This window comes from Malania oleifera, chromosome 2 (assembly GCF_029873635.1).
Source record: "Malania oleifera isolate guangnan ecotype guangnan chromosome 2, ASM2987363v1, whole genome shotgun sequence".
NCBI lineage: Eukaryota > Viridiplantae > Streptophyta > Magnoliopsida > Santalales > Ximeniaceae > Malania > Malania oleifera.
This window is the reverse complement of record NC_080418.1, coordinates 1,751,811-1,779,200: the sequence shown is the minus strand read 5'-3', so window position 1 is coordinate 1,779,200 and position 27,390 is coordinate 1,751,811. Positions and strand designations below refer to the sequence as shown.

At 36.8% G+C, this 27,390-nt stretch overlaps 1 protein-coding gene across 2 annotated transcripts; it reads right to left on the bottom strand.

The window, feature by feature from the left end:
• Positions 1–19,973: 19,973 nt before the first annotated feature.
• On the bottom strand, positions 19,974–25,957 carry LOC131147753 (EPIDERMAL PATTERNING FACTOR-like protein 3). Of its 2 annotated transcripts, XM_058097304.1 has the most exons (4): positions 25,492–25,957; positions 24,970–25,363; positions 24,752–24,795; positions 19,974–20,644 (listed from the first exon to the last, which is right to left on the bottom strand). In XM_058097304.1, exons 2-4 carry the CDS (start codon positions 25,118–25,120, stop codon positions 20,294–20,296), a joined length of 546 nt encoding a protein of 181 aa, XP_057953287.1. In that variant the 5' UTR covers positions 25,121–25,363; positions 25,492–25,957; the 3' UTR covers positions 19,974–20,293. The 2 variants fall into 2 exon arrangements, with proteins under 2 accessions (XP_057953287.1, XP_057953288.1); XM_058097305.1 differs by lacking the exons at positions 24,752–24,795; positions 24,970–25,363; positions 25,492–25,957 and adding an exon at positions 20,914–21,324.
• Positions 25,958–27,390: the final 1,433 nt, after the last annotated feature.

The window sequence follows — 27,390 nt, the reverse complement described above, 5'->3', positions numbered from 1 at the left end:
ATATCCGGGGTGTGAAATATCACCAGTATGTTTCGGTTGGTCACCGATGGGTATGTTCTACACCGTATGTAGCAATGGATTCACAGTGGGCCTAGGTCATCGCAGCGTAGTTGTACATGTGGCAATGTAATTGGGGTGAGACTAGGTGACCTTATTTAGTTGCGTATGTAGAAATGGATTCACTATTGGGCCTGAGTCGTAGATCTTCGTAGTTGCATGTGTAGTAATGTCATCCCTGTGAGACTAGGTGACCTTGAGTAGTTGCGTATGAGGCAATGGATTCACCATTAGGCCTTGATCGTCGCAGCGTAGTTGCGTATGTAGCAATGTAATTGTTGTGAGACGAGGTGACCTGGTGTAGTTGCGAACTAGTGTGATGACACTAACCGTATGTATGTATGTATGTATGTATGTATGTTGGGTATCGTATGTACTGGAATGGTTTTCTGAAAATACTGGAACTGTATGGAATTGTATGAAACTGTACGAATTGTTTCAAACTGTATCGTATGTATAGTGTTATGAAGTTTGTAAAATGACACTGGTATGCCACACACTGATATAAACTGTTTTCTTCCTTACCGAGAGATGTCTTACCTCAAATGTACATACAATATTTTCAGGGCCTTCAGGTAGCGGTAAGTAGCATCCTAGCGTCCGAAAGCAAGGGGTGTTGTAGCTACTACTAGTACCTTTTAGGTACGAGTTTTGGTATCCACGTTGTCAGTATAGTTTTAGGGACACTTGGAATATGTGTTGTAATTATGGGAATGTATATCCTAGTTTTGTAGACTCCGGTATGATACTGTTATTGTATAAAAAATCGTATTCCACTGCGTATCATGGATGAGTATGGTTGATTGCGTGTATGTATGTGGGCATCCGTTTACCCCACGGGGTCGGACCCCTTTATGTATTGTATCATGTATGTTTAAATTAATACAGAAACATATTAGGTTACTTAAATTCACACCTAGGACCCACCTACGGGTTCAGGGCGTGACGGCTTAGTATTAGAGCTAACCAGGTTGTTAGGTCTTACAGACTTGGTTAGGAGTATTAATGTGTACATACCAAAGTATAGGATGTAGGAAATGGGTAGTGATGGTCAAGGGTTGTTCTATTGCTAGATTGGGATTTGTCGGCGGTATTCCGTGTTTTTCCTAGGATGACGATTCCAGTAAAAGCAAGGCAAACCATTGACAACTTTCATGTCAATGTAACGGGACAGACTTAGACCTGTGAGAGTAATAGTTGACATGATTAGGTCTATGATTATGTTAATTGTGTACAATATAGGAATTCTAACCGATTCCTATTCTGTTTTCAGTATGGAGCCCAAGGATAATAACTTGGAGAGTGGCTTCGAGGAGACGGCGAGTGATGAGTCTCCTTCAGTGTCTCGTGGTTTGGCGAGGCAGGTGATCCGAGAGATTAGGCGGAGTGTTAGGAGACATGAGAGCTCTCCTATTGATGCGGGGTGTACCATCAAGAGGTTCACACGCATGCACCCTCCGACATTTATAATAGGACTTGATCCAATAGTAGCAGAGGACTAGGTCGAGAAGACCGAGAGGATTTTGGAAGTCCTCCACTGCACTGAGAAGTTGAAGGTTTTGTACGCTACCTTCCAACTGACTGGGGAAGCAGGGCGATGGTAGACAACAGTGAGCCTGCTGGAGAGGTAGAGGGTTGGTCCATCTAGTATGACATGGGGCCGTTTCAAGGAGGTATTTTTCGAGAGATACTTTTCGGTCTCCACTTGGGATGCAAAGGCCAATGAGTTTTCGGGCCTGACGTAGGAAACTTTGACGGTGTAGAGGTATGCTTCCAGATATATCGAGTTATCTCGATTTGCACCGTACTTGGTTCTGAATGAGCACGAGAAAGCTCAAAGGTTTGAGACGGGTATGAGGAAAGACATCCGCCTTCTTGTAGGGATGCTGCAGATCCGTGAGTTCTCTATCCTGGTGGATAAAGCCACCATATTGGAGATTGACCTTTGAGGAGATGAGATAGTGCAAGTTTAAGGGAAAAGGCTAGTATCTTCTGCTCCTCAGAGTGGTCCTCAGCAGAGTAAGTGGAAGAAGAAGAAGAATTACAGCTCTGGTTATCGGCAGAACACCGAGCGGCTGAGTTCTCAGGGGGATTCATCCTCCACACCATGCACCAAGTTCCATAAATGGCATGATAGCGAGTGTCAGCCATTCTAGGGTGTTTGCTACAACTATGGCAAGTCGGGCCACATGGCGAAGAGCTACCAGGAACCGAGGAAGGATATGCCTGCACGGAGCCAGAACCGTGGGAGTAATTAGATGCCTTGAGGGAACTACCAGGCAACCACGGCTCTGGCGAGAGTATATTCACTTGCTCCAACAGATGCGGAACACGCTGGGAATGTGGTGACAGGTACCATGTTATTGCTTTCGAATAGAGCTGTTGTTTTGTTTGATTCGAGGGCAACCCATTCATTCATATCTGCTAGTTATGTGAAATTATGTGCGGTAGAAACCTGTGTGATGAATGAGATGTTGTCTGTGATTACGCCGACTGGGAGTGCAACGACTTGCAGTAAGATGTTAAGAAACTGCCTAGTTGTAATTCAGGAGAGACTGCTACTAGAAAATCTTGTAGAATACGACATGTAGAGCTTCGACGTCATACTAGGAATGGATTGGTTATTCTCCAGTTATGCGGTAATTGATTGTCGTAGAAAGATAATAGTGTTCAAACCTCCTGGGAAGCATGAGTTTAAGTTCGTGGGATCGTGTGTGCATTTGAAGCCATGGATTTTATTGGCAATACAGGCGAGGAGGTTACTTTTGGATGGTTGTCAGGGGTACCTAGCTTGCGTGAAGGAACCTCCGTGGGATGAGTTGAGACTCGAGGGTATTTGGGTGGTCAATGAGTTTCCGGATGTGTTTCTTAACGACTTACCCGATTTACCTTCGGATTGTGAGGTGGAGTTTGCAATAGAGTTGCTTCCTAGCAAGGCACCGATCTCTAAAGCTCCATACCAGATGGCTCCAGCGGAACTTCAAGAGTTGAAGGAGCAATTGCAGGAACTACTGGACCAGGGTTTTGTTCGACCGAGTGTTTCGCCCTGGGGAGCTCCAGTATTGTTTGTGAAGAAGAAGGACAGGTCGATGCATATGTGTATTGACTACCGTGAGATCAACAAAGTGACGGTGAAGAACCGTTACCCCTTGCCTCGTATAGATGATCTTTTTGACCAGTTGGAGGGGACGCATGTCTTTTCAAAGATCGACCTACGATCAGGGTATCATCAGGTGAAGGTTAGATCTGAGGATGTAGCAAAGACTGCTTTGCGAACCAGGCATGGCCACTATGAACTCTTGGTTATGCCATTTGGGCTGACCAATGTGCTAGCAATGTTCATGGATTTGATGAACAAGGTTTTCCATGCGTACTTAGATCGATTCGTAGTGGTATTCATTGACGACATTCTGGTATACTCGAGGAGTACGAAAGAGCGTGTGGAACATTTGAGGTTAGTGTTACAGATTTTGTGGGAGAAGAAGCTGTATGCTAAGCTGAAGAAATGTGAGTTCTGGTTGAATCAGGTTGTGTTCTTAGGCCATGTGGTGTCTGAGGGTGGTATCTCTATTGATCCTAGCAAGATCGAAGTTGTGGTCGACTGGGCTAGATCGAAGAATGTGCAAGAGGTTCGGAATTTTCAGGGACTGGTGGGTTACTATCGTTGGTTCGTGGAGCGATTCTCTAAATTGTCTGGACCTTTGACATGGTTGACTAAGAAAGGAGTGAAGTTTGACAAGACTAGTGATTGCGAGCAGTGTTTTCTCAAGTTGAAGCATCGGCTAGTTACTGCTCCAGTATTGAGCATTCCTTCGGGGGATAGGGATTTTGTGATTTATAGCGACGTGTCCCTGAAGGGTTTGGGATGTGTGCTTATGCAACAGGGTAAGGTGGTAGCTTATGCTTCTCGAAAAATTTAAGGAGTATGAGAAGAATTATCCTATGCATGATCTGGAATTGGCTGCTGTAGTATATGCTCTAAAGATCTGGCAACACTACCTGTATGTGCTTAGTGTGAGATTTTCACTGACCACAAAAGTCTTAGATACTTTTTCACACAGAAGGAGTTGAATATGAGGCAGAAGCGGTGACTAGAGTTGATCAAGGACTACAATTGCACGATTAGTTATCACCCAGGAAAGGCTAATGTGGTAGCAGATGCGTTGAGTCGGAAATCAGAACATGCAACAATATTTACAGTTGTAGCTCAGCATTATATCAGACGGGATTTGGAAAGCCTTGGCGTGGAGTTGGTATCTGGTGATCATCAGGCTTTCATTGCTAGCTTGGTGATCCGACCGACCTTGTTTGAGCGTATTAAAGCTGCGTAGGCTAGTGATGATGAGTTAGCTAAGATTGTAGAGAAGGTACAACAGGGTTTGGCTACGGATTTTAACGTCTCTGACAGAGATGTGTTGAGGTTTGGGACCAGATTGTGTGTTCCAAGGGACGAGGAAATCAGAAGGACGATTCTAAAGGAAGCGCACCGTTCTTTGTATACAGTACATCCGGGTGGTATGAAGATGTATCGAGATTTGCGCGAGTCCATCTGGTGGAGTGGTATGAAGAGAGATATTGCCCGGTTTGTGGAGCAGTGTCTGACGTGTCAGCAGGTGAAAGATGAACATCAGAGGCTAGTAGGGCCATTGCAGCCTTTGCCTATTTCGGTGTGGAAATGTGAACACGTTTCCATGGACTTTGTTACCAGATTACCGACAGCGCTTCACGGGCAAAATGCTATTTGGGTAATTGTGGATAGGTTGACGAAATCTGCTCACTTTGTACTGATGAAGGTTAGCTACCCTTTGAGTAGGCTAGCTGATATGTACGTGCATGAGATTGTGCGAATGCACGGAGTACCGGTGTCCATTGTTTCAAATCAGGATCCAAGGTTTACTTCTCGATTTTGGAAGAGTTTGCAGGAAGCATTGGAATGAAGCTTACTTTCAGTACAGCGTTCCACCCCCAGACTGATGAACAGTCGGAGATGGAGGATATGTTACGGGCTTATGTATTGGACTTCGATGGTAGTTGGATTCGGTTTCTGCCACTAGTGGAGTTTGCCTATAACAATATCTTCCAGGCTAGTATAGGGATGGCACCGTTCGAGACTTTGTATGGCCGGAGGTGTCGATCTCCGTTGTATTGGGATAAGGTTGGTGAACGTCAGGTTTTAGGACCTGAACTCGTGCAGCAGGCGTCTAAGAAAGTAGGTTTGATTCAGGAAAGGATTAGATCGGCTCAGAGTCAGCAGAAGAGTTATGCGGATGTTCGCCGCCGTGAGTTGGAGTTCGAGGTGGGGGGTAAGGTATTCCTTAGAATCGCTCTGATGAAAGGAGTGATGAGATTCAGAAGGAAGGGCAAGTTGAGCCCGAGGTATATCGGACTATTCGAGGTGCTTGAGCAAGTGGGTTCGGTAGCCTACAGAGTTACACTACCCCTAGCACTCTCGAAGGTCTACGATGTATTTCATGTATCCATGTTGAGGAGGTACGTGTTGGATCCGTCGCATGTTATCAGTTACGAGTCTTTGGGACTTAAGGATACTTTAGCGTATGAGGAGATACCTGTTCAGGTTCTGGACCATAAAGTTCAGAAGCTTCGTATCAAAGAGATACCGTTAGTGAAGGTATTGTGGCGGAACCACGAGGTTGAGGAAGCTTCTTGGGAACTAGAGACGGAGATACCCTGGAAGTACCCATAGTTATTTGAGTAGTATTTGGATAGTAGGGTAGTATAAGTATGTATGTATGTATGTATGTAATCCTCTGTTATCGTATTGTATATAGTGGTCAGTCTCAGGGAGATTCCTATGATATTGTAAGGTCCTGAGACCGTGTATGTATGTGACCACGGTATTCCTCCGCCATAAGTGAGGGCATGTATGTATGTATCGTAACGGGGCTGCTTATAAATGGCCGCCGTATTCTCTATAGTATGTATGTATGTATTGTGACGAGGCTGCGTATAAATGGCCGCCGTATTCTCTAGAATGAGTATGTATGTATCGTAGAGGGATTGCGTACAGATAGTCACCGTTTCACCTCAGAGTAGGTATGTATGTAGTAGTATGAACGTGTTCGTAATAAGAGATTGCAAATTTCAAGGACAAAATTTTTGTAAAGAGGGGAGATTGTAAGAACTCGAACCATGATATATGGATTTATTATATAAAAGAGGAAAAAAAAATTGAATTCTACAGACTTCGTCGACGAGGCCATAATTCGTCAACGAAGGTAGAAGGCTTTTCGTCGATGAAATTCAGAGGTTCGTCGACGAGAAAAAGCCGAGGGTTCTAGGAAAATTTAAATATCAGGGTTCGTCGACAAAATCGCTGCCTCGTAAACTAAATCCCTGAAGACCTCGTCGATGAGGACACCTTTTCTTCGACGAAGCCCCTCGGGTCAAAGGCTTATAAAAGATCTTTGGGGGTTGCTTTGGGGCTAAGTTTTCCCAAAAGCTCTCTCTCTCTCTCTCTCTCTCTCTCTCTCTCTCTCTCTCTCTCTCTCTCTCTCTCTCTCTCTCTCTCTCTCTCTCTCTCTCTCTCTCAATCTCCCCCTCTCATTCTCTCTAGATTCCTTCACCGATCATTGCTAAAATCGGGAAACGGAAGTTACCATGAGGATCGTGGAAGGACTCTCTACAACTTCTACGGATCAGAATCTCATTTCGAGCATTTTCGGGTTTCGGGCTAAAATCGAGGTAAGGCTTGGTTTTCATTTCTGATTCAGTATATGTATAGTATGTAGTGACCCGAAGAATAATAGCATTTTAATAATAATAATGGGGAGAGAAATAGAGATAGAAACAGAAGGAGGCCGTAGACTTCGTTGACGACATTGCATTTTGGGGATAAAATTTAATTTTAGGAAATTGTCTGGACTCGTCGACGAATACAGGGGTTCGTCGACGAGTGTAGAAGAAAATTCATCGACGAATACAGGGTTTCGTCGATGAGAAAATATTGAGAGATGGATCGAGCTGCTCTGAATTTCATTGAGAAATACAGGGCGGGCTTCATCAATGAATTTACTGAGGATTCGTCGACGAATCTAGCCCTATAAATAGCTAAAAACCGGATTTTTATTCGTTTCTCACGCCGCTTTCTCTCTCTCCTCCCTCTCTCCTTCGGATCCTCTCACTTCTCTCTTCATTTTTGGCCTCATTAGTTGCCGCATCGAAGATTTGAGGCTACCACGACGCTCCTGGTGAAATTCTCTACAAGTTTGCCGGAGCGAATCGTTGGAAAAACGAAGTTGAATTTCATCCAAAATTTAGGGTAAAGCCTTTTAGCCCATTTTTGGCCTTATGGTAGTTATAAGAAATGATGCAGGTGATGAAATACTGATATTATGTTCTGGAAAATATTATTATCAGGGTGTTTTGTAGGAGGCCCTGCGGGTGTTAGGCTAGAATCCCATAGGGGCTTTCCAGTAGTCAGGTAAACGAAATATGCTATGCTAGGTATTTTTTAAAATATTATACAGTTTATTAAATGATGAAAATTATGTATTACAATATCGTGTGGCTTGTGAATATGAACATAGTACGAATATACGTTTTACGATATTACACTATTCTGATTTTACGATATTTCAGTACCATGATTACACGAATATTAGTATTATGATTAATTAGTTTCGGTATTATGATTATGCAGTTTCAGTGTTTTTGATCATACAGTTCTCAGAATTACGACGTATGAATTACAGTACAGTTATGCAGCATCATGGTTATTACGATTATTTTAGAATCATGGTAATTCAGATAGTTGTATATAGAAATATATTATATATTATCAGACCATGTTGGACTTGCAGCTACAAAGTACGGTACCGTTACTATAGATATTATGTTACTTTATGAGTGCAACTACCTATTTAGATAATACGTGGTAAGGTCGATCACCTAGGCCCTTGAAGGGGTTAGGCTCCCCATCCAGATATGGGTTGAGGTGGGCAGATCGACCGATGGAGTATAGTGATTTATTTCTAGTTGGCCAGCCAGGGTAAATCCCTCCTACGGGCCGCACAACCCTATCATGAGGGGGTAAGTTATGATACACAGATAGCCACAGGGAACATTTTTAGTTATTATTACGTATATACAGATTTACAGAAATAAGGAATATACCTATGGATAATAGAAGTATTTTGATTAGTAACCTACGAAACTGTTATGTTAAGCAACTTGGAAGGGGTGGGGTATTTTATTACTTATATTGTACTATCATTTTCAGTCATACATGATTATATGGACACAGATTTTCATAATATTGTAGCTCATTTTCCACACACTAGTAATAGCATATTTCGTCTTACTGAGTGTTGGCTCATCCCAGTGTTGAATCATTTTTCAGGTGATCCAGGTAGGCAAGCAGATCAGGGTCGCAGATAGAGGGGCTTCAGTGGTGCCCTATTAGAGAGTGAGTATATTTTTGGGAATGATTTTGTATACCCTAGCTAGTTGAGGGTGTTTTTGGGAACAGTGATATGTGTATACTTTGGGAAACATGTAGTACTCTGGTATTGGTTTTGTATTGTGTATATATTTTCATATGGTTATGTTTATGTGATTTACGTTTCTCATTGCTTAGGTTAATGATTAGGTTTACCCCCCGCATAGTATCAGAGTATGTAGAATATTATAGTATTAAAAAAAAAAAAGCAGTTAATTAAGCAGGTCATTACATAGTAGTACAGATTGTAAGTATGTTTTGTACTATGGTTTGTAGGTTTTGGGATCTCAGTTCGTAGTTTGGAGGACTGTAGAGTTCGTAGTTGGAATTCGGGTTAAGGTAAGGGGATTCTATTTATATCAGCTCATTTTTGAAATCGGGATTGGTAAGCTTGTAGGCTACGATCGTATGTATGTTTTGACTACTTATTTGGGAAAATCTATCGGGTAAAAACACAAGATTTTCGGGTTACAGTTTTCAAGAAAATTGGGGATTTCGGGTATCATCTCTACTTTGTTTGGAAAACTGTTAGTTGCATTAAAATTGTATAATTGAGGTGACCGTAATCCATATTTGCATAAACTATGTACTTGAATTTGTAAACGTTATGATTTTCCATAAACCAAATAAGTGTGGTATGTTTGTATGTATGTATTTTGTTCCAGATACTTGTGAAACAACTATGTAACGGCTAATTACCGTATGCTGAAATGTATAGGAACGTGAGTTCCAAAATGATTCTAGGAGTTTGTAAAACAGCCATGTATCGGTTAACTACCGTGGGCGAGAGTGGCCGGCTCTATATCAGAGGTGTGAAATATCACTAGTATGTCTTGGCTGGTCACCGAAGGGTATGTTCTACACCGTATGTAGCAATGGATTCACAGTGGGTCTAGGTCGTCACAGCGTAGTTGTACATGTGGCAATGTAATCAGGGTGAGACTAGGTGACCTTGTGTAGTTGCGTATGTAACAATGGATTCACTATTGGGCCTGAGTCATAGATCTTCGTAGTTGCATGTGTAGTAATGTAATCGCTGTGAGACTAGGTGACCTTGTATAGTTGCGTATGAGGCAATGGATTCACCATTGGGCCTTGATTGTTGCAGCGTAGTTGCATATGTAGCAATGTAATTGCTGTGAGATGAGGTGACCTGGTGTAGTTGCGAACTAGTGTGACGACACTGACCGTATGTGTGTATGTATGTATGTATGTATGTTGGGTATCGTATGTACTAGAATGGTTTTCTGAAAATACTGAAACTGTATGGAATTATATAAAACTATATGAATTGTTTCAAACTGTATCGTATGTATGGTGTTATGAAGTATGTAAAATGACACTAGTATGCCACACACTGATATAAACTGTTTTATTTCTTACTGAGAGATGTCTCATCCTGAATGTACGTACAATATTTTCAGTGCCTTCAGGTAGCGGTAAGTAGCATCCTAGCATCCGAAAGCAAGGGGTGTTGTAGCTACTGCTAGTACCTTTTAGGTACGAGTTTCGGTATCCAGGTTGTCAGTATAGTTTTGGGGACACCTGGAGTATGTGTTGTAATAATGGGAATGTATATCCTAGTTGTGTAGACTCTGGTATGATACTGTTATTGTATAAAAGACCGTATTCCGCTGCGTATTATGGATGAGTATGGATGATTGCGTGTATGTATGTGGGCATCCATTTACCCCCCGGGGTCGGATCCCTTTATGTATTGTATCATATATGTTTAAATTGATATAGAAATAGGTTAGGTTACTTAAATTCACACCTGGGACCCACCTGCAGTTCGGGGCGTGACAGTTCTTGTTAATCTCAATTCTTAACTATAGCTAGCTGCACTTTGCATTCACATACAACAAAGTATATAGATGCTGAAAATAAAGAGTAAGGAAAGAGAGACACCAAGATTTTATGAGGTTCGCCTTATCCCCTGCCTACGTCCTCGCCTTTGGCCAATACCACTAAAGGATTCCACTATTGCACTCCTTTTTTGGCGGAGCAAATCGTTACAAGTGATTTCCCACACTTAGCCACTCCTTCACTAAGTAAGAGCAACGCCTCTTCAAGTAATACCCCACACTCGGTCAATGATCCAACAACCTGGAATCGTCTAAAAACTACAAGAAACAAGAAGTAATTTCTGCATACAAGAATACTCTCACAAAGAGCATATTAGTACAATTTGAAAACACTAGATACTTCAATAATCAAATATCAAATTGAAATAAGATTGAAGCTCAAGTAAGAATTCACCAAGTTCCTTCTCTAGATGAGAAATCAGCAATGGGAACTCAGAGAATGGTGATCGGCAATGCAAAGATTCAACAATTCAGTTGAACAAGAATTTGAGCAAGAGAGAGCTTTGATAGCAAGATAGCTTTCAGCAGATTTTTCAATTCTTGGTATAATTTGATTTGAAAACCATGTATTTATAGGTTTCTAAAAGTAATTTCGTGTTGCCCAAGATTACTTGGAGTATCTTCTAGGTTTTTAGAAAATTTGGGGCACAAGAAACCTTTATTTGAAATTTAAAACATTTAAAATTTCTAACCATAATAATGTTCAGATGACTGAAGTATCGGGGTCAGTCTTCTAATGTTCCTTAATACACTAAAAAAATTAAACTAGACACAGGGTCAGATGACTGAATAGAGGGTTCAGTCTTCTGAAGTCGCAGATCAGATGACTGAACTAAGGGTTCAGTCTTCTGAGGGTGTACTGCCTCTTCTGCATTCCTTTAGAAAAATCTTCAATAGACTGAACTAATTCTTCAGTCTTTTGAGGTACATCTTTAGTCTTTTGAGGGTGCACTTCAGTCGTCTAGGCAGACCAAATTCAGATTATTCATTTTAGGTTTCAAAAATCCTTTTGCTCTCTTGCTTTGATTTCTTATAAAACATTTTTCAGGGTTTTAAATAGGTCTCTAAGTCAATGAATAACCCTAGAAGAGCTTCAAAAATATTTCATAAGATATTCAAACATGAAGTACTTATAACATTGTCCTTAAAGCCTAATACTCTACGTCTTCAAGCCTTTCATTGTATTTTGTTTTGAAATTAGGAATAGCTTCCCAAGAGGGGGGGTGAATTGGATTATAAAAATTTCTTTTGACTTCTTTTAAGAATCTTTAACTTCTTTAAACACTTAACCAATTCTTGACTTGTTTTTTTAATTCCTTAATCAATCAAGAACTTAGTTCTTTTATCCAATCAATTAAACACAATCTTCAAAGCAAACAATCAATTTATTTGCCAAGTATAAGTTAAACAACAAACAAATAAACCAAGATATAAAGTATTCAGCAATTTGGTAATATAAGATCTTGAGATAGTTTATTTGTTTATATAAGCCCTGTGATTATGAATTATAATTTATGCTTACTGAAGTAAAGCCCTGTATAAATAAATCCAATCACTCTTTTCAAATATTTAGAATTCAAATAAACTCTTGGTAAATTTATCTTTGGGGTGTTAACCAAGTAACGTACTCCCGTTTGATTTCCACAAGATATGGTGTAACCAATGTACTCCCTTTCGGTTTCCGCAACCCAAATCGAAATTGGATTTTAAGTTTACTTAATTTCCAAATATGCATAGTATGTATAATTTAGATATTTAAATCATCCACGCAGTTGTATATGAACTGAAATTAAAGAATAGGGAAAGAGAGAGTGAGACGGAGATTTTTATGAGGTTCGGCTTATACCCAGCCTACGTCCTCGCCTTTGGCAAACCACCAAAGGATTCACTAAACCTGTTCCGTTGACGGGTGGAACAAAACCGATTACAACACTCCTTGGTTAAGGCTAGAGTCTGCCTTCTCCAAACTATATTCCCTCGTTCGGTCACTCCTTACATAGGCTAGAGTCTGCCTCTCTAAGCAATATCCCCTTGCTTAGCCAACGATCCAAACACCTTGGAACGTCAATGAACTACAAGAAACATAAAATAAAATCTGCGTACAAGCATACTCTCTCAAAGAGCAAGTTAGTACAATTTCAGCACTATATACTTAAATGTAAAATATCAATAGGAAATAGAATAAAGCTCAAGTGTAGAATTCACCAATATCCTTCTTAGAAGAGGATTAGCAGTAGGAATTCAAAGGAAGAAGGATCAACATTTCAGAGTTCTCAGCAAAAGAATTTTCCAATGAGTGAGCAAGAGAACTTAGGAAGAACAAGAATACTTTTAGCTTCTCAAAACAGATTTTTCAATTCTTAGTTTTTTTATTTGTTTTGCAAAACCATGTATTTATAGGCTTTCAAACTTGAAAAAGTTTCCTTAAAGAATTTCCTTATTTATTAGAATATTTAAGGTTCAAACGGCTATAATTTAAAACATTCGAATTTTAAAAATTTGCCCGTTGAACAATTTTTAAATGTCTGACAGCAGTGACCTTATTTCAGTGTTTTAGCCATAACTTTTTCTGTATAACTCCAAATTAGGTGATCTTAGTGTCAAACGAAAGCTAAGAGAAAATCCTACAACTTTCGTGTTTATCACTATTTAAAATAATGAGTTCTTGATAGAGAAAATTTACCTCAATGCGGCTGTATAAAAACTGACAGCATTTGGGAAAAAACTCTTTTTGGTGCTCTTTATTCCAAAAATGATTTTAACCTTTTTAAAATAATTTTTGACCTTATAAAAATATTATTCAGGTATTTTAAAAAGTATCTAGGTCTAAGAAGTTAACCTAAGAGCTTCAAAATATTTCAAATGATATTTTAAACATTAAAGCACTTACATGAGACTTCTAAAATATTAACATTCTAAGTTCTTGAGTCTTCATGCTTTGTCCTTTGATTGAATCCATCTTTTCTTCTAAGTTCTTGAGTCTTCATGCTTTGTCCTTTGATTGAATCCATCTTTTCTTCAAACTTCCATATTCTTTAAGCTTTCTTACTTTGCCTTTCTTTGGATCTTTTGACTTTGATATACCTTGGCTTTCAACAACTTATTCATGTCCTCATGTTCTTCAACAAGTAATTCATGTCTTGGCTCATTTATGTTTCATTTGATCCTTGTGAGCACTTTAACCTTGCTTCCATCATATTTGATCCTTGTGGGCACTTTGACCTTACTTTCACATATATGAATCCTGAAATATCATTACTCACACAATTACATTAAATTTCACTTGTTTGTTAGCATCAAAATAAGATAACAATATTTTAAGCCTTGTAAGGCCAACATGTTTTACGTTCCTTTTGACTTGAGCTTTGAGTCTGCTTTAAGTGTCCACATATTTTGCTTATGTTGGTGTTGCTTTGAGCTATCGTTTGTATCACTCTACATATAGATGTGGCTTTTATGAACACGTGAGCTTTCCAATACTTTTCTTTTGAACTTTGTCTTTCCTGAAACATCACCACTTAACGAACACATATTAAATTATCTTTTATTTGTTATCATCAAAATAAGATTGAAAAACCATGTTTAGGCCAACATATTGTGATATAAGTATGAATTTTGAGAAAATATGAATGTTAAAGCACAATGAGCAAATATGTTAAAGCAATTAAAGCACACTACATGATGACATATGCTATAATGAAATATCTTTGATTGTGTGATGACCCAAAAATATATACATGATTAAAGCACAATAATAATAAAATAATAAAAATGGTCATTGAGTTAATATCAATACAGAAGTGTTTTTCTGTAGGATCCTTAATACCATGTTTGATGCCTAAGAATGACCTTGTCTAAGCAAGTGCTCAGAGGCCATTGTGACTCAATCGCTCCCTGGAGGTCGGCCTAGTCAAAATGGAATTTCATAAGATAAACATGATAGACACTGTTTGTACACGTAAATAAGTATATATACATAAAATAGTGTTTTGACAGACATAATTTGTAAAAATATATAATAAAATGATAATAATATAGGTATCATATGTGGGGCCCACAAGACTATGTGGGGTCCACATGAGTCCCGGAGCCACAAGACACTGTTTATATACGTAAATAAGTATGTAAAATAATGTTTTGACTGATATAATTTGTAGAAATATATGATAAAATAATAATAATATAGGTATCCTATGCGGGGCCCACAAGACTGTGTGGGGCCCACATGAGTCCCGAAGCCGTGTGGAGGTTTATACGAGTCTCGAAGCTGTATAGTGCTCATAAAATCGTATGAGGATTATTGGAGTTACGTAGGATCCGTTTGGGTCTCGAAGTGGTGTGGGGCCCGCAAGACCATGTGGAGCCCACATGAGTTTTCAAAATTTAAATTTAATTCTTATTCAAAAATAAATAAATACTAAAAATGGTTCAAAATTAATAACAATGATAATAATAATGATAATTAATGATTAAGAAAAATAATAAAATAATAAAATAATTAATTAACTAATTGATTAATTAATTAGGTAAGTGATTAATTAAAAATTTATTTAATGGGAATGGTGGCAAGCACTCCCACATGGCTTCCATCCCTATCCCATACTCAACCCATACCTTACCCATTCTTTAATTTTAAAAAAATTATAATTTCACCCATCTCCTCACACTTTTACTAATTTTATTTCTTCCTCAAAATTTTCCTATAAATAGGGAGCTCTCAACCTTCATTTTTCACAATAATTTTCCAAGGAAGAGAAGAATTAGTGAGTGAAAGAAATTGTGGTGGAGAGAATTTTTGAATAAGTTCTCAATCACCCACTCTTTTTGATCTCATTTCTTAGAGATAGTTACAGTGTTCATAAGGAAGAATGTAAGTAAATTTTGATTATGTTAGTTTTTTTTTATTTAAAATTTATACCTGAGTTTATTTTATACGTAAATTTCAATTATGTTAATTAGTTCCACAAAATTTCCATGAGTTTATTTTTACGCATATTTAATTATACTAGTTCTATCTTTAATATACTTGCATATATTTTTGGGTTAAGAAATGTTCTAATCCCCTTGGGTAAATTTTCAGCATTTCTTTCTATTCAAAAATAAAATTATATATATTTTTAACACAAAAATTGTGTGGCATGAGTTTATTTTTATGTTGAATTTTTTTGAAAATATGAATAAAGATGAGATTTTTACGATATTATTTTAAATTGCATAAATTATAATAAGACGATTTTAAAACCCCTTATGGCAATGAAAGTTCAAAGTGACAGATGCTCGGTACCGCAGCTTAAAGTTTATACGGATCAGAGTGCACCCACACTGTTTACAGAGTGGTTATTTATGTTAGTGGACTTCTTCTGAGTGCCCTCCTGGTTCCGGACCAGGACTTAATAAGGAAAATCTCACTTAAAGTTTACGTACGTTGATTTAGTTTGGTCGGCGAGCCAGCTAAGACCAGTCTTCGGATCGCACAACCTAGTCATGGGGGTAAACATGACTTACGGCAAACAGGCTTAAGGGTGGTTTTTATAATACATGTTTATACATATTTAATTACGTGTACAAAGTTACTGATGATTTGAAGGAAAAGTGTAAGTTTACGTGAAAAAGATCATTTTGGTGCTTAAATGATGATCTAAGGAAACGTATAAGGAAAAGTATATGTATGTTTATCATTAAATGTTTATACAGTTTTAAAGTTAAAAGTTTAATTTAACAGTTATAATATATAATCATAAAATTTTACTATTGTAATTGATGACAAAAGTTTTATGCAGAAATTTTTAAATTTATATTTATTCTAAAATAAATTTTGAAGTTATAGTAATAAATATTGTTTTACGAAATTTTTAAAAAGCTCATTTTGGCCACACACTAATAATAATCTTATTTACTTACTGAGCGTCGTCTCACTCCAAATCATATTTTTATTTCAGATAACTCTAAAGAACATGTTGGAAATCAGGCTTAACAAGCATGCGGGTGGGGATAGAAAAATAAAGATTTGTTTAGAAATATTAGTATGATGTCAGATATTTACCCTTGTGTAATTTTTCTTCTTTCGAAATAAATGATTGTAATATGGATAATTAGCGCTCTGGTTTAATAAAAATTGAGTTTATTTTACTTCCACTGTAAATCAATAGTAAAAAGTTAATATCTCAGGCCCCTTGGGGTTGGGGTGTTACAGATTGTGCGTGTTCATATGCTAAATTGTGATTTTTTAAAACTTATTCATATTTGATATCATCATTTTTCAAAATTATTAAAAGACATGCTTATTCTAAGGGATAGTCTTTTCAAAGGATCTCTCATTTTTGCTCCTTATTTGTCATCATCAAAAAGAGGGAGATTGTTGGCCTAACTTGGCTTTCAAATCTCGTCTTGATGATAACAAATGAAGGTTGATTTAACATGTGTTGTTAAAGTGATGATGTTTCAGGAATGCTTAAAGACAAAGTTCAAAAGAAAGAATAGTAATAAAAGTTCAAGATTACCAAGGACTAAAAAGTCACATTCATATTTAAAGTGATCCAAAGGAAGCTCAAGTAACACCAAAATGAGTAAAATATGTAAAGCTGACTCAAGTTCAAGTCAAAAGGGGATTCAAAGCAAAATACCATGGAAATATTTTGAAGCTCTTTAAAGGTTATTGTGGATTCAGAGACTTTATTTTAAAAAAACGCAAAAAAAAGTTTTATGAGTAATCAAAACAATAGAGCAAAGAGTTTTTGAAAACTAAACTAAAAAACCAGATTTTTAATTGCCGAAGCGACTGAAGTTTATTCTCAGAAGACTGAAAAATTTCCTCAGACGACTGAAGATTAAGTTTAGTCTATTGAAGAATTTCCTGATGAATTCCTAAAGAGGCAGTATAGCCTCAGACAACTGAGCTATGTCACCTCAGTCGACTGATCCTGTTTTCAGTTATATTTTCAGTATTTTAAAGAACTTTAGAAGAATAAACCTGATGTTTCAGTCAACTGAACACTGTTAACGGTTACAATTTTTAAATATTTTTAAATTTCAAATTTAAGTTTCTTGTGCCCCAAATTTCATAAAAACTTGGGAAATACTCCAAGTAATCTTGGGCAATACGAATATACCTTTATGAGCCTATAAATACATGTTTTATCAAATCAAACCACACCATGTAATTAAAAATATGCTCAGAAGTTGAAAGCTCTCTTGCTCTCTCAAAGATCTCTCTTGCTCACTCTTACAAATCTGAATTGCTAAAGAATTTTGAAGTACTAAATCATCCTTCTTTAAGTTCTAAACTTCTGAATTGTTGATTCTCATCTAGAGAAGAAATTTGGTGAAATCACTCTTGAGCTTCAATTCTATTTCCTTTGATATTTTATATTAAAGTATAAAGTGCTTTCAATTGTACTAATATGCTCTTTTGAGAGTGTCATTGTACACCAAATTGTTTATTATCTTTCTTGTAGTTGTTGACGGTTCAAGGATTGTTTGGATTGTTGGACCAAGCGTAGGGTATCGCTTGGAGAGGGGGCTCTACCCTTAAGGAGGGATTTGCAAAGATTTGCTTCGCTTCGCTCGGAAAGCAATGCTATAGTGGAAACCTTAGATGGTATTGGCCTAAGGCGAGGATGTAGGTTGGGGATAAGCCGAACCTCGTAAAAATCTCGGTCTCACTCTTACCCTTCTCTTTACTTTAAGCATATATATATTGTGTGGTGTGTATGCAAAGTGTAGGTTGCTGAAAATTAAAAATCAAGATTAAGAAGACTCTTAACTTAAGAAAGTACGTTTGATTAAACTTTTGCGGAAACCCAAAAGAGAGTACGTTGTTTAATCGTTTGCGAAAATCTTAGTTGAGAGAGGACAAGCAAATTTCATTCATTACAGGGCTTGAAACAAACACATATTCATAGGGCTACAAATGAACTCTACCTTGAGTTTTTTCTAAAGCTGAAAAGTGCTACATCTTATATCTTGATTGAGTATATTGTGTTTGATTAAATTGTCTGCTTATTGTTTACTTGTGTTGAGATTAAGTGTGACTGTGGACTAATTAAAAAAAAAACTAAGTTTTTGTTGAGTGTTGCTAAAGGTTAAAGAATTCTTAAAAAGAATTAAAAAAAAATTTTAATAATCCAATTCACCCTCCTCTTGGAATTGTACCTTGACTTTCACTTGGGCTTTAGTAATAATTTTCAGTCGTGAAAATATAGAATTTATAGTAACGGTCTTAGGCTTTAGTAGCGGAATAAAATCGTCATTAATACTGCATTATTAGTCACAATTTTTAAAATTTGTCACTAATAAGTATTAGTCACGTCCGTTTTAACGACTAATTTGAAACTATCACTAATAACCTTATTTTTTGTAGTGTAAGAATTGTCATTTTAATTTACCACACATAAGTATTGTTAGATTTAGCTTAGTAAATTACAACATTCTTGAATATATAGGCATACAGCAAATTATTGAAGTACAATATATATTTTTTATTTAATTTTATACTAAATAATGTTTGGGAGCATGAATTTAGATATATGTAAATTTAAATTCATGCTCGCAAACGTAAGAAAAAAACATATAGATTTTGATTTAAACATATATATATCTATATATATATATATATATATATATGTGTGTGTGTGTGTGTGTGTGTGTGTGTGTGTGTGTGTGTGTATAAAGTATTCAAATATGGATCAAATAGACTTGTTCGAATCGAATCTGACCCTCTTAAACTGACTTATAGCCAATTCGGACATTAAATGAGTCAGATATGGTTGAAATTTTTTTATCCGCCTCTAAACGAGTAGATTGACGAATTTCGAATTTTAATTGATGGAAATCTATCTATCCATTGACTAATGTTCAATTGGCCAAATCTTATCCCACATTCCCAACTCTTACACTATTTTATGTGTCTCTGGGTGAGTCCTATGTCACATTTAAATTCAAACTCAAATACTCAATTCTCTTGATCAAAACGAAAGTCTCAAATTCATGATCTGAAAAATAAAATAAAAAAAATGATTTTTTGATTGGGATTCAATATTTAACAATTTATCAAATTATGATTTTGAAAATAATTTCAATTATTATGTTACGAAATAAATTGTTGATCAAATGAATAAAAAAAAAAATACTGGGAATGGGAATGATAAATTATCCGTCATCTACAATAGATTATCCAAATTCGAATTTCTTTACCCGATAATCTATCAATCCACCACGGATTATTTGACCCGGTCTACTTTGCCACATGTAGAATCCATGATTTTTTTTATGCATTATTATAATTCTCTATATATTTTATATCGTTCTACTTATACGTTACTTTTATTTAAAATATAATTGTATTAATTTAAGATAGATTATTTGATTTTAATAAAATGCAAACTCTAAGAATTTTCTTTATAAAAAAAAAAAGAAAAGAAATTGTATACATTAATTAATCATATGTTAACACTACTTGATGGCTCAAATTCATGGACAAAAGGGAAATTCAGTCGAATGTGTAAAGATATCCAAAGTGCATATTAAATAAAAAAAAAAGATAAAAAATAAATCGATCGAACCAAAGATCAAATTTTTTGTTTACGTGGCAGAGATAATGTTAATTAGCAAAATCTTTACATAATCATGTAAATTAGCACTACATAATCCATTCAAACACTTCACTCAAGCGTCGGTGATGCATACATAATAGGTAATTAATTCAAGCTAAGCATTACACATGCATAATTGCATATTAATTAATATATCAAATGATGTATTATAGCGCTAGCTAGCTAGCTAAATACAAAATTTTATGATTAAATAATTAATTAGCTAGCTTTATATGTATGCATGGGTATATACGTACATTGCATGCATGCATGAGATGAGATATTTCGGTGGATGGATATATCAGTATTAATTAATTAATTCCTTAAGGCATGTATAATTTGTTTCCGCATTTGCACCGCCAAGCTTCAGGGTAATACTCGGTGGTGACCGGCGTCCCCGGCGGAACCGGCACGTGCACCGGCTTGCACGGCGTGCACTTGCCGCACTTGCCGGTGCACCGCGGCGGCGACGAGCCCGGTCCGCTCAAATACCTCCTCTGCCGCCTCATCATCACGGAGTAGTAATATTTAGCCTCTGCTCTTCTATTATAATTAGTTCTGCCTTTGGTGCTCCTCCTCCTCGCCATCTTCGTCTTCAGCTCTGATTTCATATTAATATTATTTGTCACATGCCCTCCTTTCTCCGCCGCAGTACTTACACTCTGTTCAAATTCCTGTTTCATCATACATTTATTAATTAAATTCCCACGATACCCATATGAAAACTAATTAACATGTAGTTTTTTTCTTGCACATGAATATGCATCGGAGGGGAAGGGAAGGGAAAAAAACGCATTATCAAGTTGTTATTATTTGGATTAAAATTCTGGCGGTACAAATCTTTGCATAGCTCTCCATAGAATCACCGCGGAGTGCTACGATTGTCATCATCTTCTTCAGTAGAAAACAAATCTTTGCATAGCTCTCCGTAGAATCTACAAACCAAATCAATGAAAACTGGGCACTTCAAATTCTTCCAACAGTAGAGCAGCTCCTCCACGTCTGCCAAATCCCTCACTTTCCCTTCCTCCACAATCATCTCCACCAAGTAGTTCTCAAAACTCCTGCACGCATCCTCCACGTCCTCGCAATCTATTGCTAATTCCCTCTTGCTGCTCCAATTAGTCCTTGCAGAAGCTGGCGTAATAGGTGATGATGGGAACAGCAGCGCTCGATCGAGCCCTGCATCCGAGAAGCTCCGAAGCTCACTGGCTCCAACCGTTCCTTTAGGCAGCTTATGCGATTAAAACAGAGAGAGAAATCCTGCCATTCGCCTTTTGTGAGGAGTTTTTGATTTCTTGATTGTGGGTTGTCCAGGACGAAACCGTAGAGCTTTTATAAGCAGTGGTTTTCTGAATCTGAGTTTGAAGATCGGGAGTAGTTTTCTGCATGGCCTGAAAAGCTTGGAGCTGAAGGCAACTAATGATGATTTCACTTTCATCGAGCAGAGTGTGGCTGAAGGAATGAAGCACAGGTTGATGGTTTGAGAACTTCGTTGGGAGCAACGGTTGGTGTAACACACATAGAGCACACAGAGGTCGTTAAAATGAGATTGTTAAGGTGGTGGGTAGTTGGGTAGTTTGCGCTTTCCCTTTTCTGGATGAGTGTAAACTATAGATATATATTATTTGGTGAGAGTGGGGTTCATGTCTTGGAGTCTTGGACGGGGAAAGTGGGATACCATGAAATCAACTGTGGTAAGTTGAGAGAGAGGGAGAGAGAGTTGGGACAGGCTTGACTTTGAGAGATTAATTCCTGATGTGGTATGTGTCTAGCTGCATTACTTCTATGATGTTGAAAAGGAGTTGGGCACATGATTAATGAAGACGTGCAAATTAATCGAATGTAAATAAAATATTGGGCCAAGGAATTTGGCAAAACTAGTTGAAGACAATTCTGAAACCTTGACTTGTGATTCAAATGCTCGGTGCACAGTTGTTTAACCTCTTATTTGAAATTTCAGTAGTATTATATCAAATATTATATTTTTTTTTCACTATTTTAAATAATTATATCATATAATTATAGTATAATTATTTAAATTAATAGATAAAAAAATATGTAATGTTTGATAGGTAAGTAACATTAGTGTTGAAATTTAAATTTAGATGGCAAGTGACAATGTTTTAGATATTGTCACATGATAATGTAAATGATATGGGTTTTGAGTTTTTTTTTTTCTTTCTATTACGTAGTATGTCCTGACGCTCTCGGCTCATCCACCTACATGATATATGATCATTGATGTCATCACGAGATACTAAGACTAATCCCTCACCCATGCTATCAGATCCCATGGTTAATGTAAAAGGTAAATTTAGAATTTTGCTCAGAAAGACAGAAATTGAATTGAGCTTATATTGTCAAGCAGCCCACCGCAAATCCCCTATCACCTGAGCGAGAGCCCGGGGCTATGCGTTTTGTGTTTTTGGTTGTAGATAGAATGGATTTTGCACTACCATTGGCGTATGGATACTTGCATTATTAGGATCTGCCGAAATTCATAGCTCTCGTTCGTATGAGTCTCAATACTAATAATTTAATATGGTATTTGGTGAATGGTAAATTTTGTATTTTTCGAGGAGAACTCTGGCAAATTAATTATTGAATGGTGAAATAAACTAAAGCCGTGGTTGAAGGGGACGGGTCAGCCAAACAGAGAGAGAGAGGGAGAGGGAGAGAGAGAGAGAGAGAGAGAGAGGATGATGGGTTTAGGAACAGGAACACTATCTAAAGCAGATAATGGAGAACATGGTTCCGCCCAAGGCGCCGAGTGCATCCGGACAAGTGGGACGACAGCACATTAATTACACGAATCCCACTCTTCCCCCAACACGTAAAAAGGCTGGCTAACGTGAGCTATGATCGCTAAAGTGCGCCAAGGTCACCCGTGCGCATATACTATGTATAGATCTGCATCGACCACTGCCATCTGCTCATCTGCGTGGGTGGACTGTGGACTGTAGACTGTTGGACTCTGGAATGTGCGTGTGGAGTGGATGCATTACCGGTGATTGCACATGTATATGCATCGGAAGGCTAAAAAGCTGAAGAGCAGGAGGGGGAACTGTAGAACGTAGTCGACTGGGAAGAGCAGGTAGCCGGGTGCAGCTGCAATGGCAGTGAGCAGCGGCTGTTGCGGCGCATTTTAGCCCAATACACTGTTTCGAAAAGGCATGCTGCCCCAGCAGACAGACATGGAAAAGATTGGTACTTCCACATGCACGGTCCCATGCATGACTCCACTCCCACCCCACACACACGCACACAATATATCTCTATGATATATATATATATATATATATATATATATATATATATATGTGGACTGAGTCTGAAGGGACAGGCTGCAATTCAGCCCAGCACGAATTTTGTTTTGCTTTTTCTTTTTTCTTTTTATTAATAATTTGACCTAATTTCGGTTCCAGTTTTAATATGATTAGTTAATTATAGAAATGAATGAACTATGTACTTTTAGTCCTTAAAACTATTTGCATGCTCACAATCAATTCAATATTTTTAGAAAATTTCTCTAAAATACGAAATCAAATCTACACATTAAAGTTATTGCTCTCTCGGCTAGATCTAAAATTGATGGATACAAAAATGTAAAATAAGATTACATACTATAAATTTACCATGATGCCTTCCTCCTCAAAACTCTATGTACACGGAAGTTTACAATCCTTTTATCTCATTTCGAAAAAAGGAGACGGTTCTGTTAGACAAGTTAATTTATTAGTTTGAGTTAAATATACTTGTACCCATATCGTCATAACTTTTAAGCATAATATAGTTAACATTCTTAAAATTTAGATTAAATGCATCACTAATAAACTTAGAAGTAAGGAAAAGATAATCTCAATGAATATATTTTTGTTCTACATTCCTTAGAGGCCTTGTTTGAAATTTAAAAAATATTAAGGAAAAGAAAATAAAATATCAAGGAATCCTTATTTTCATATTTGACTATCAAGGAAAGTGAGAAAGAAAATAAAAATTATATCAAATCTATTAACAAAATTTTGATTTTACATATTATTAATATTTTATTTTTCCTCATGTTGGGTCATATTAAAACAAATTTTCATTTTTTATAGATTTTAAAAAAATCTATAAAGGGAAATAATTTTTTTTTCTTATTTACCTTTTATTTTTATTTTTTTGCCAAACAGTATCCTTAATCCGAACGGACCTAAAATATTCTTAACCTCACAAGTTCTCTTTATATACATATATATATATATATATATATATATATATAATATAAAATAATTTAATATTAAAATTTAGAAATGCTGTAATAGTTCTCCCATTATTTTGGGTAGTGCCTTTATTATTTTATATAACTTTCACTCTGTTCAAAGGAGAAGAAAGAATATAAACTCTGGAGCATACGTCTTATGTGTTCGCAGATATCATTCATTTGTAAAAGTTTAAGAAGGAAATCAAAGAAGATTATTTTAATTTCACGAAAAAGGCATTCTATATAAACGTGTGTGCGTGCATAAAGACTCGCAGTCAAATTAGTACAGCATTTCTTTCTTTTTCTTTTTCTAGGGAAAAGGGTCAAGTTAAGAGAGAAGCATAGTTGATGAGAATGAAATGCCAAAAATATTGAAGCCCATGACAGCACATGCTTGAAATTGAAAGATGAGAATATGATAGACATGAGATGAAACATATAAGCTAAGGGTGAAGCATGAGAAAGCAACAGTGTAGGGTAGCTAGGGTTGCAACTGACAATAGAGTTAATATAAGATCCATACAAAGCCACGCACCTGAAAATACAACTCAGCTTTACCAGTCAAGGAACACCTGAGATCTGCATTTCAGACGAACCCCATGTGCAAGACTTAAAAACTAGCTAATCATAATTATTCGTGTTAATTGAATATGCTGGAACATGTGTAACCGAGATGGGTCTGTGTCAAAATCTGAGATAATCTGATGGTGAAGAAGAAGAAGAAGAAGAAGAATGGGGAGGCTAGTCACGTACCTAAGCAAGTGGTTCTGGTGCCGGCCATGGTGTGGAACAGCGCACAAGCGGAGAAGAAGAAGATGGAGATGCCGTAAAACAGAGGGGTTCTGTTGATGATCATAAACCTTGGTGACGATGATCTGCCGCGCCCACTGATCTTTTCTTCCATCAACAATTAATATATCATGAACTGAAAATCTACCAAGACTCCAAATTAAAGTGTAGCAGAGTTGTACTACTGCAGGGTGGTTGATATCGCCATTGATGACTGAAAATGAGAACACCCCACAAGATATATACTATATCAGTTATTCACATCTAACAGCCGCTGGCTACCCACCCATGCCAATTCCTCAAAATCTCCTTTCACCTCGATCTTCCATCTGCTGATTCTTCTATCTATTCTCTCTATCTGCAAATTATTACGATAAGACTGTCATTATTAGGAAGTGCATACGATGTACATAAATTGACCAGAATTACATGAGAAGAAGCTTGAAGAGGGCCGGAACAAATTAAAATTGCCCTAGCAGCTCTTACTGTAAAAAAGAAATCCACGTGAAGAAGCTGCAGACCAAGCTAGCTAGGTAGCTTCAAGTAGTTTTGAAAATTACAGTCAAGAGTTAAGCTCGCCCTCTGCTTTCAGTACCAAGCTTCTATTACGGAGCTAAGCATTTGATGAAAAACTAAAAGTGAGGAAAGAAAGGGTTATGCCGCCACCCACCCCTCCCTCTATGATGCACTGCTACCCACACCCACACGCAACCGAACCCTCACCCCACAGGCCCAGTCTCGGTCTGAATCTCAGCCCACTCTTCTCTAACTCAACCCCCGCATGCTCGCCCACTTTTGACACTTGCCCTTTTCTTGTTTGCTCTTCTCTGGCTTTTCTTTTTCCATTTATTATTATTATTATTATTCTATATATGTACCTAAACCATTGCTAATTTCTGAAATTAGAGAATCACTCTCAAACCGGCATTTCAAAAGTTAAGTTAAACAAAAACTTACTCATTCTTATTCTTGAGAAACTTGATTATAGATTCATTTAATACTTAAATTAGAAACTTTTATGAATTATTTTAATAAGGTTAAATTAGACAGCTTATTCTTACCTTTTTTACTTGGTAAAACTTTCCGTTTCTCAAAATGAGAGATTTAAAATAATTAAACTATCAGTATAGCATCTCAGTGGCTTGACTCAACAAGGGCTCAAGAGATTATTTATTTACATAATGAATAAGTTGGAGCTAATATATTAAAGTTCAGTCTGAACTTGACTCGAACTGGACTTTCATTAAAAATTTAACAAACAAGTTTGCATAAGACAAAAATGGACTTGGCTCATTTGCAACCTTAGCAATTGATAGAAATATCTCTTATGTCATGAGAGTGACTATTTTGCTCCAATCGCTGTTTGGATACATTATAATTTTATATTAATTTTCAGCTTCAAATTTTGAAAGATGAGAAAAAAAAACGGTAAAAGTTATGGAACGAGATGAACACTATTTCGAACTCTCTAATTTTTGCCTTTGTGAAACTCTAACAAATAAAAAGATAAATAATTATATTTTTGAATTGCAAATAATTTTCTAATGACAGTCTTTATCAAATTATCTTCTAAGTCATGCAAATTAACTCCATTATTTTCCTGAACCTTTTCTTGAACAATCCTTAATTAGTTTGGTTAGTCCCAATTTTAGGTACCTAGAAGCTAACTTAGCCAATCTAAATGGGTCCCAGCTCAAGATGTGGCCACGTGGCATCATCATGTGGAATGATGATAGGCTGATGGATGCATGGGCAGCAGCAAATCAAAGCAGTATATGAGAGTGACTATTTAATTTAATTTAAAACTATTTAAGGGTGAAATTCAAAAGCCTGTCTGCTTTCTTATCTGTCGAGTTAGTAGATTCCAAGCGCAAGGAGAAGCAGACAAAATGTCCAAACCATCAACCCAGTGACCAAGAATATTTGAAACCCTACTTCTGCATTGTTTGGCAACAACATTTAATTAATTAATTAATTATGAGTGCATATAACATTTATATTCTTTAATATTTTGATTTTTTTTTATCAATCCAATTTGATGCCCTTATTTCAATCAATTCCCATTATTAATCTTCAAATCCATAGTTTAATTCAGACTAAATACACTAAGTAGTTCAATTTCAATTTTCTCGCTCAATTTACTATTAATTTTATTCAAAATTTATATTACATATTTTTAACTTCTATATTTTTAAAGAAACTTTTTACTCATCAAAATACCCGTAAAATGGATGCCGATGATACTAATCTACCCACTTGATTAGTTTTGTTTCCGGGTCATCGTCAACATGTCAAGATCATGGGTGGCTGTACTAGATGGTTAGATTCTCTAGCAAAGGAAATACACATGAATAATTGTACCATAAGATAAATTTTCAACTCTAT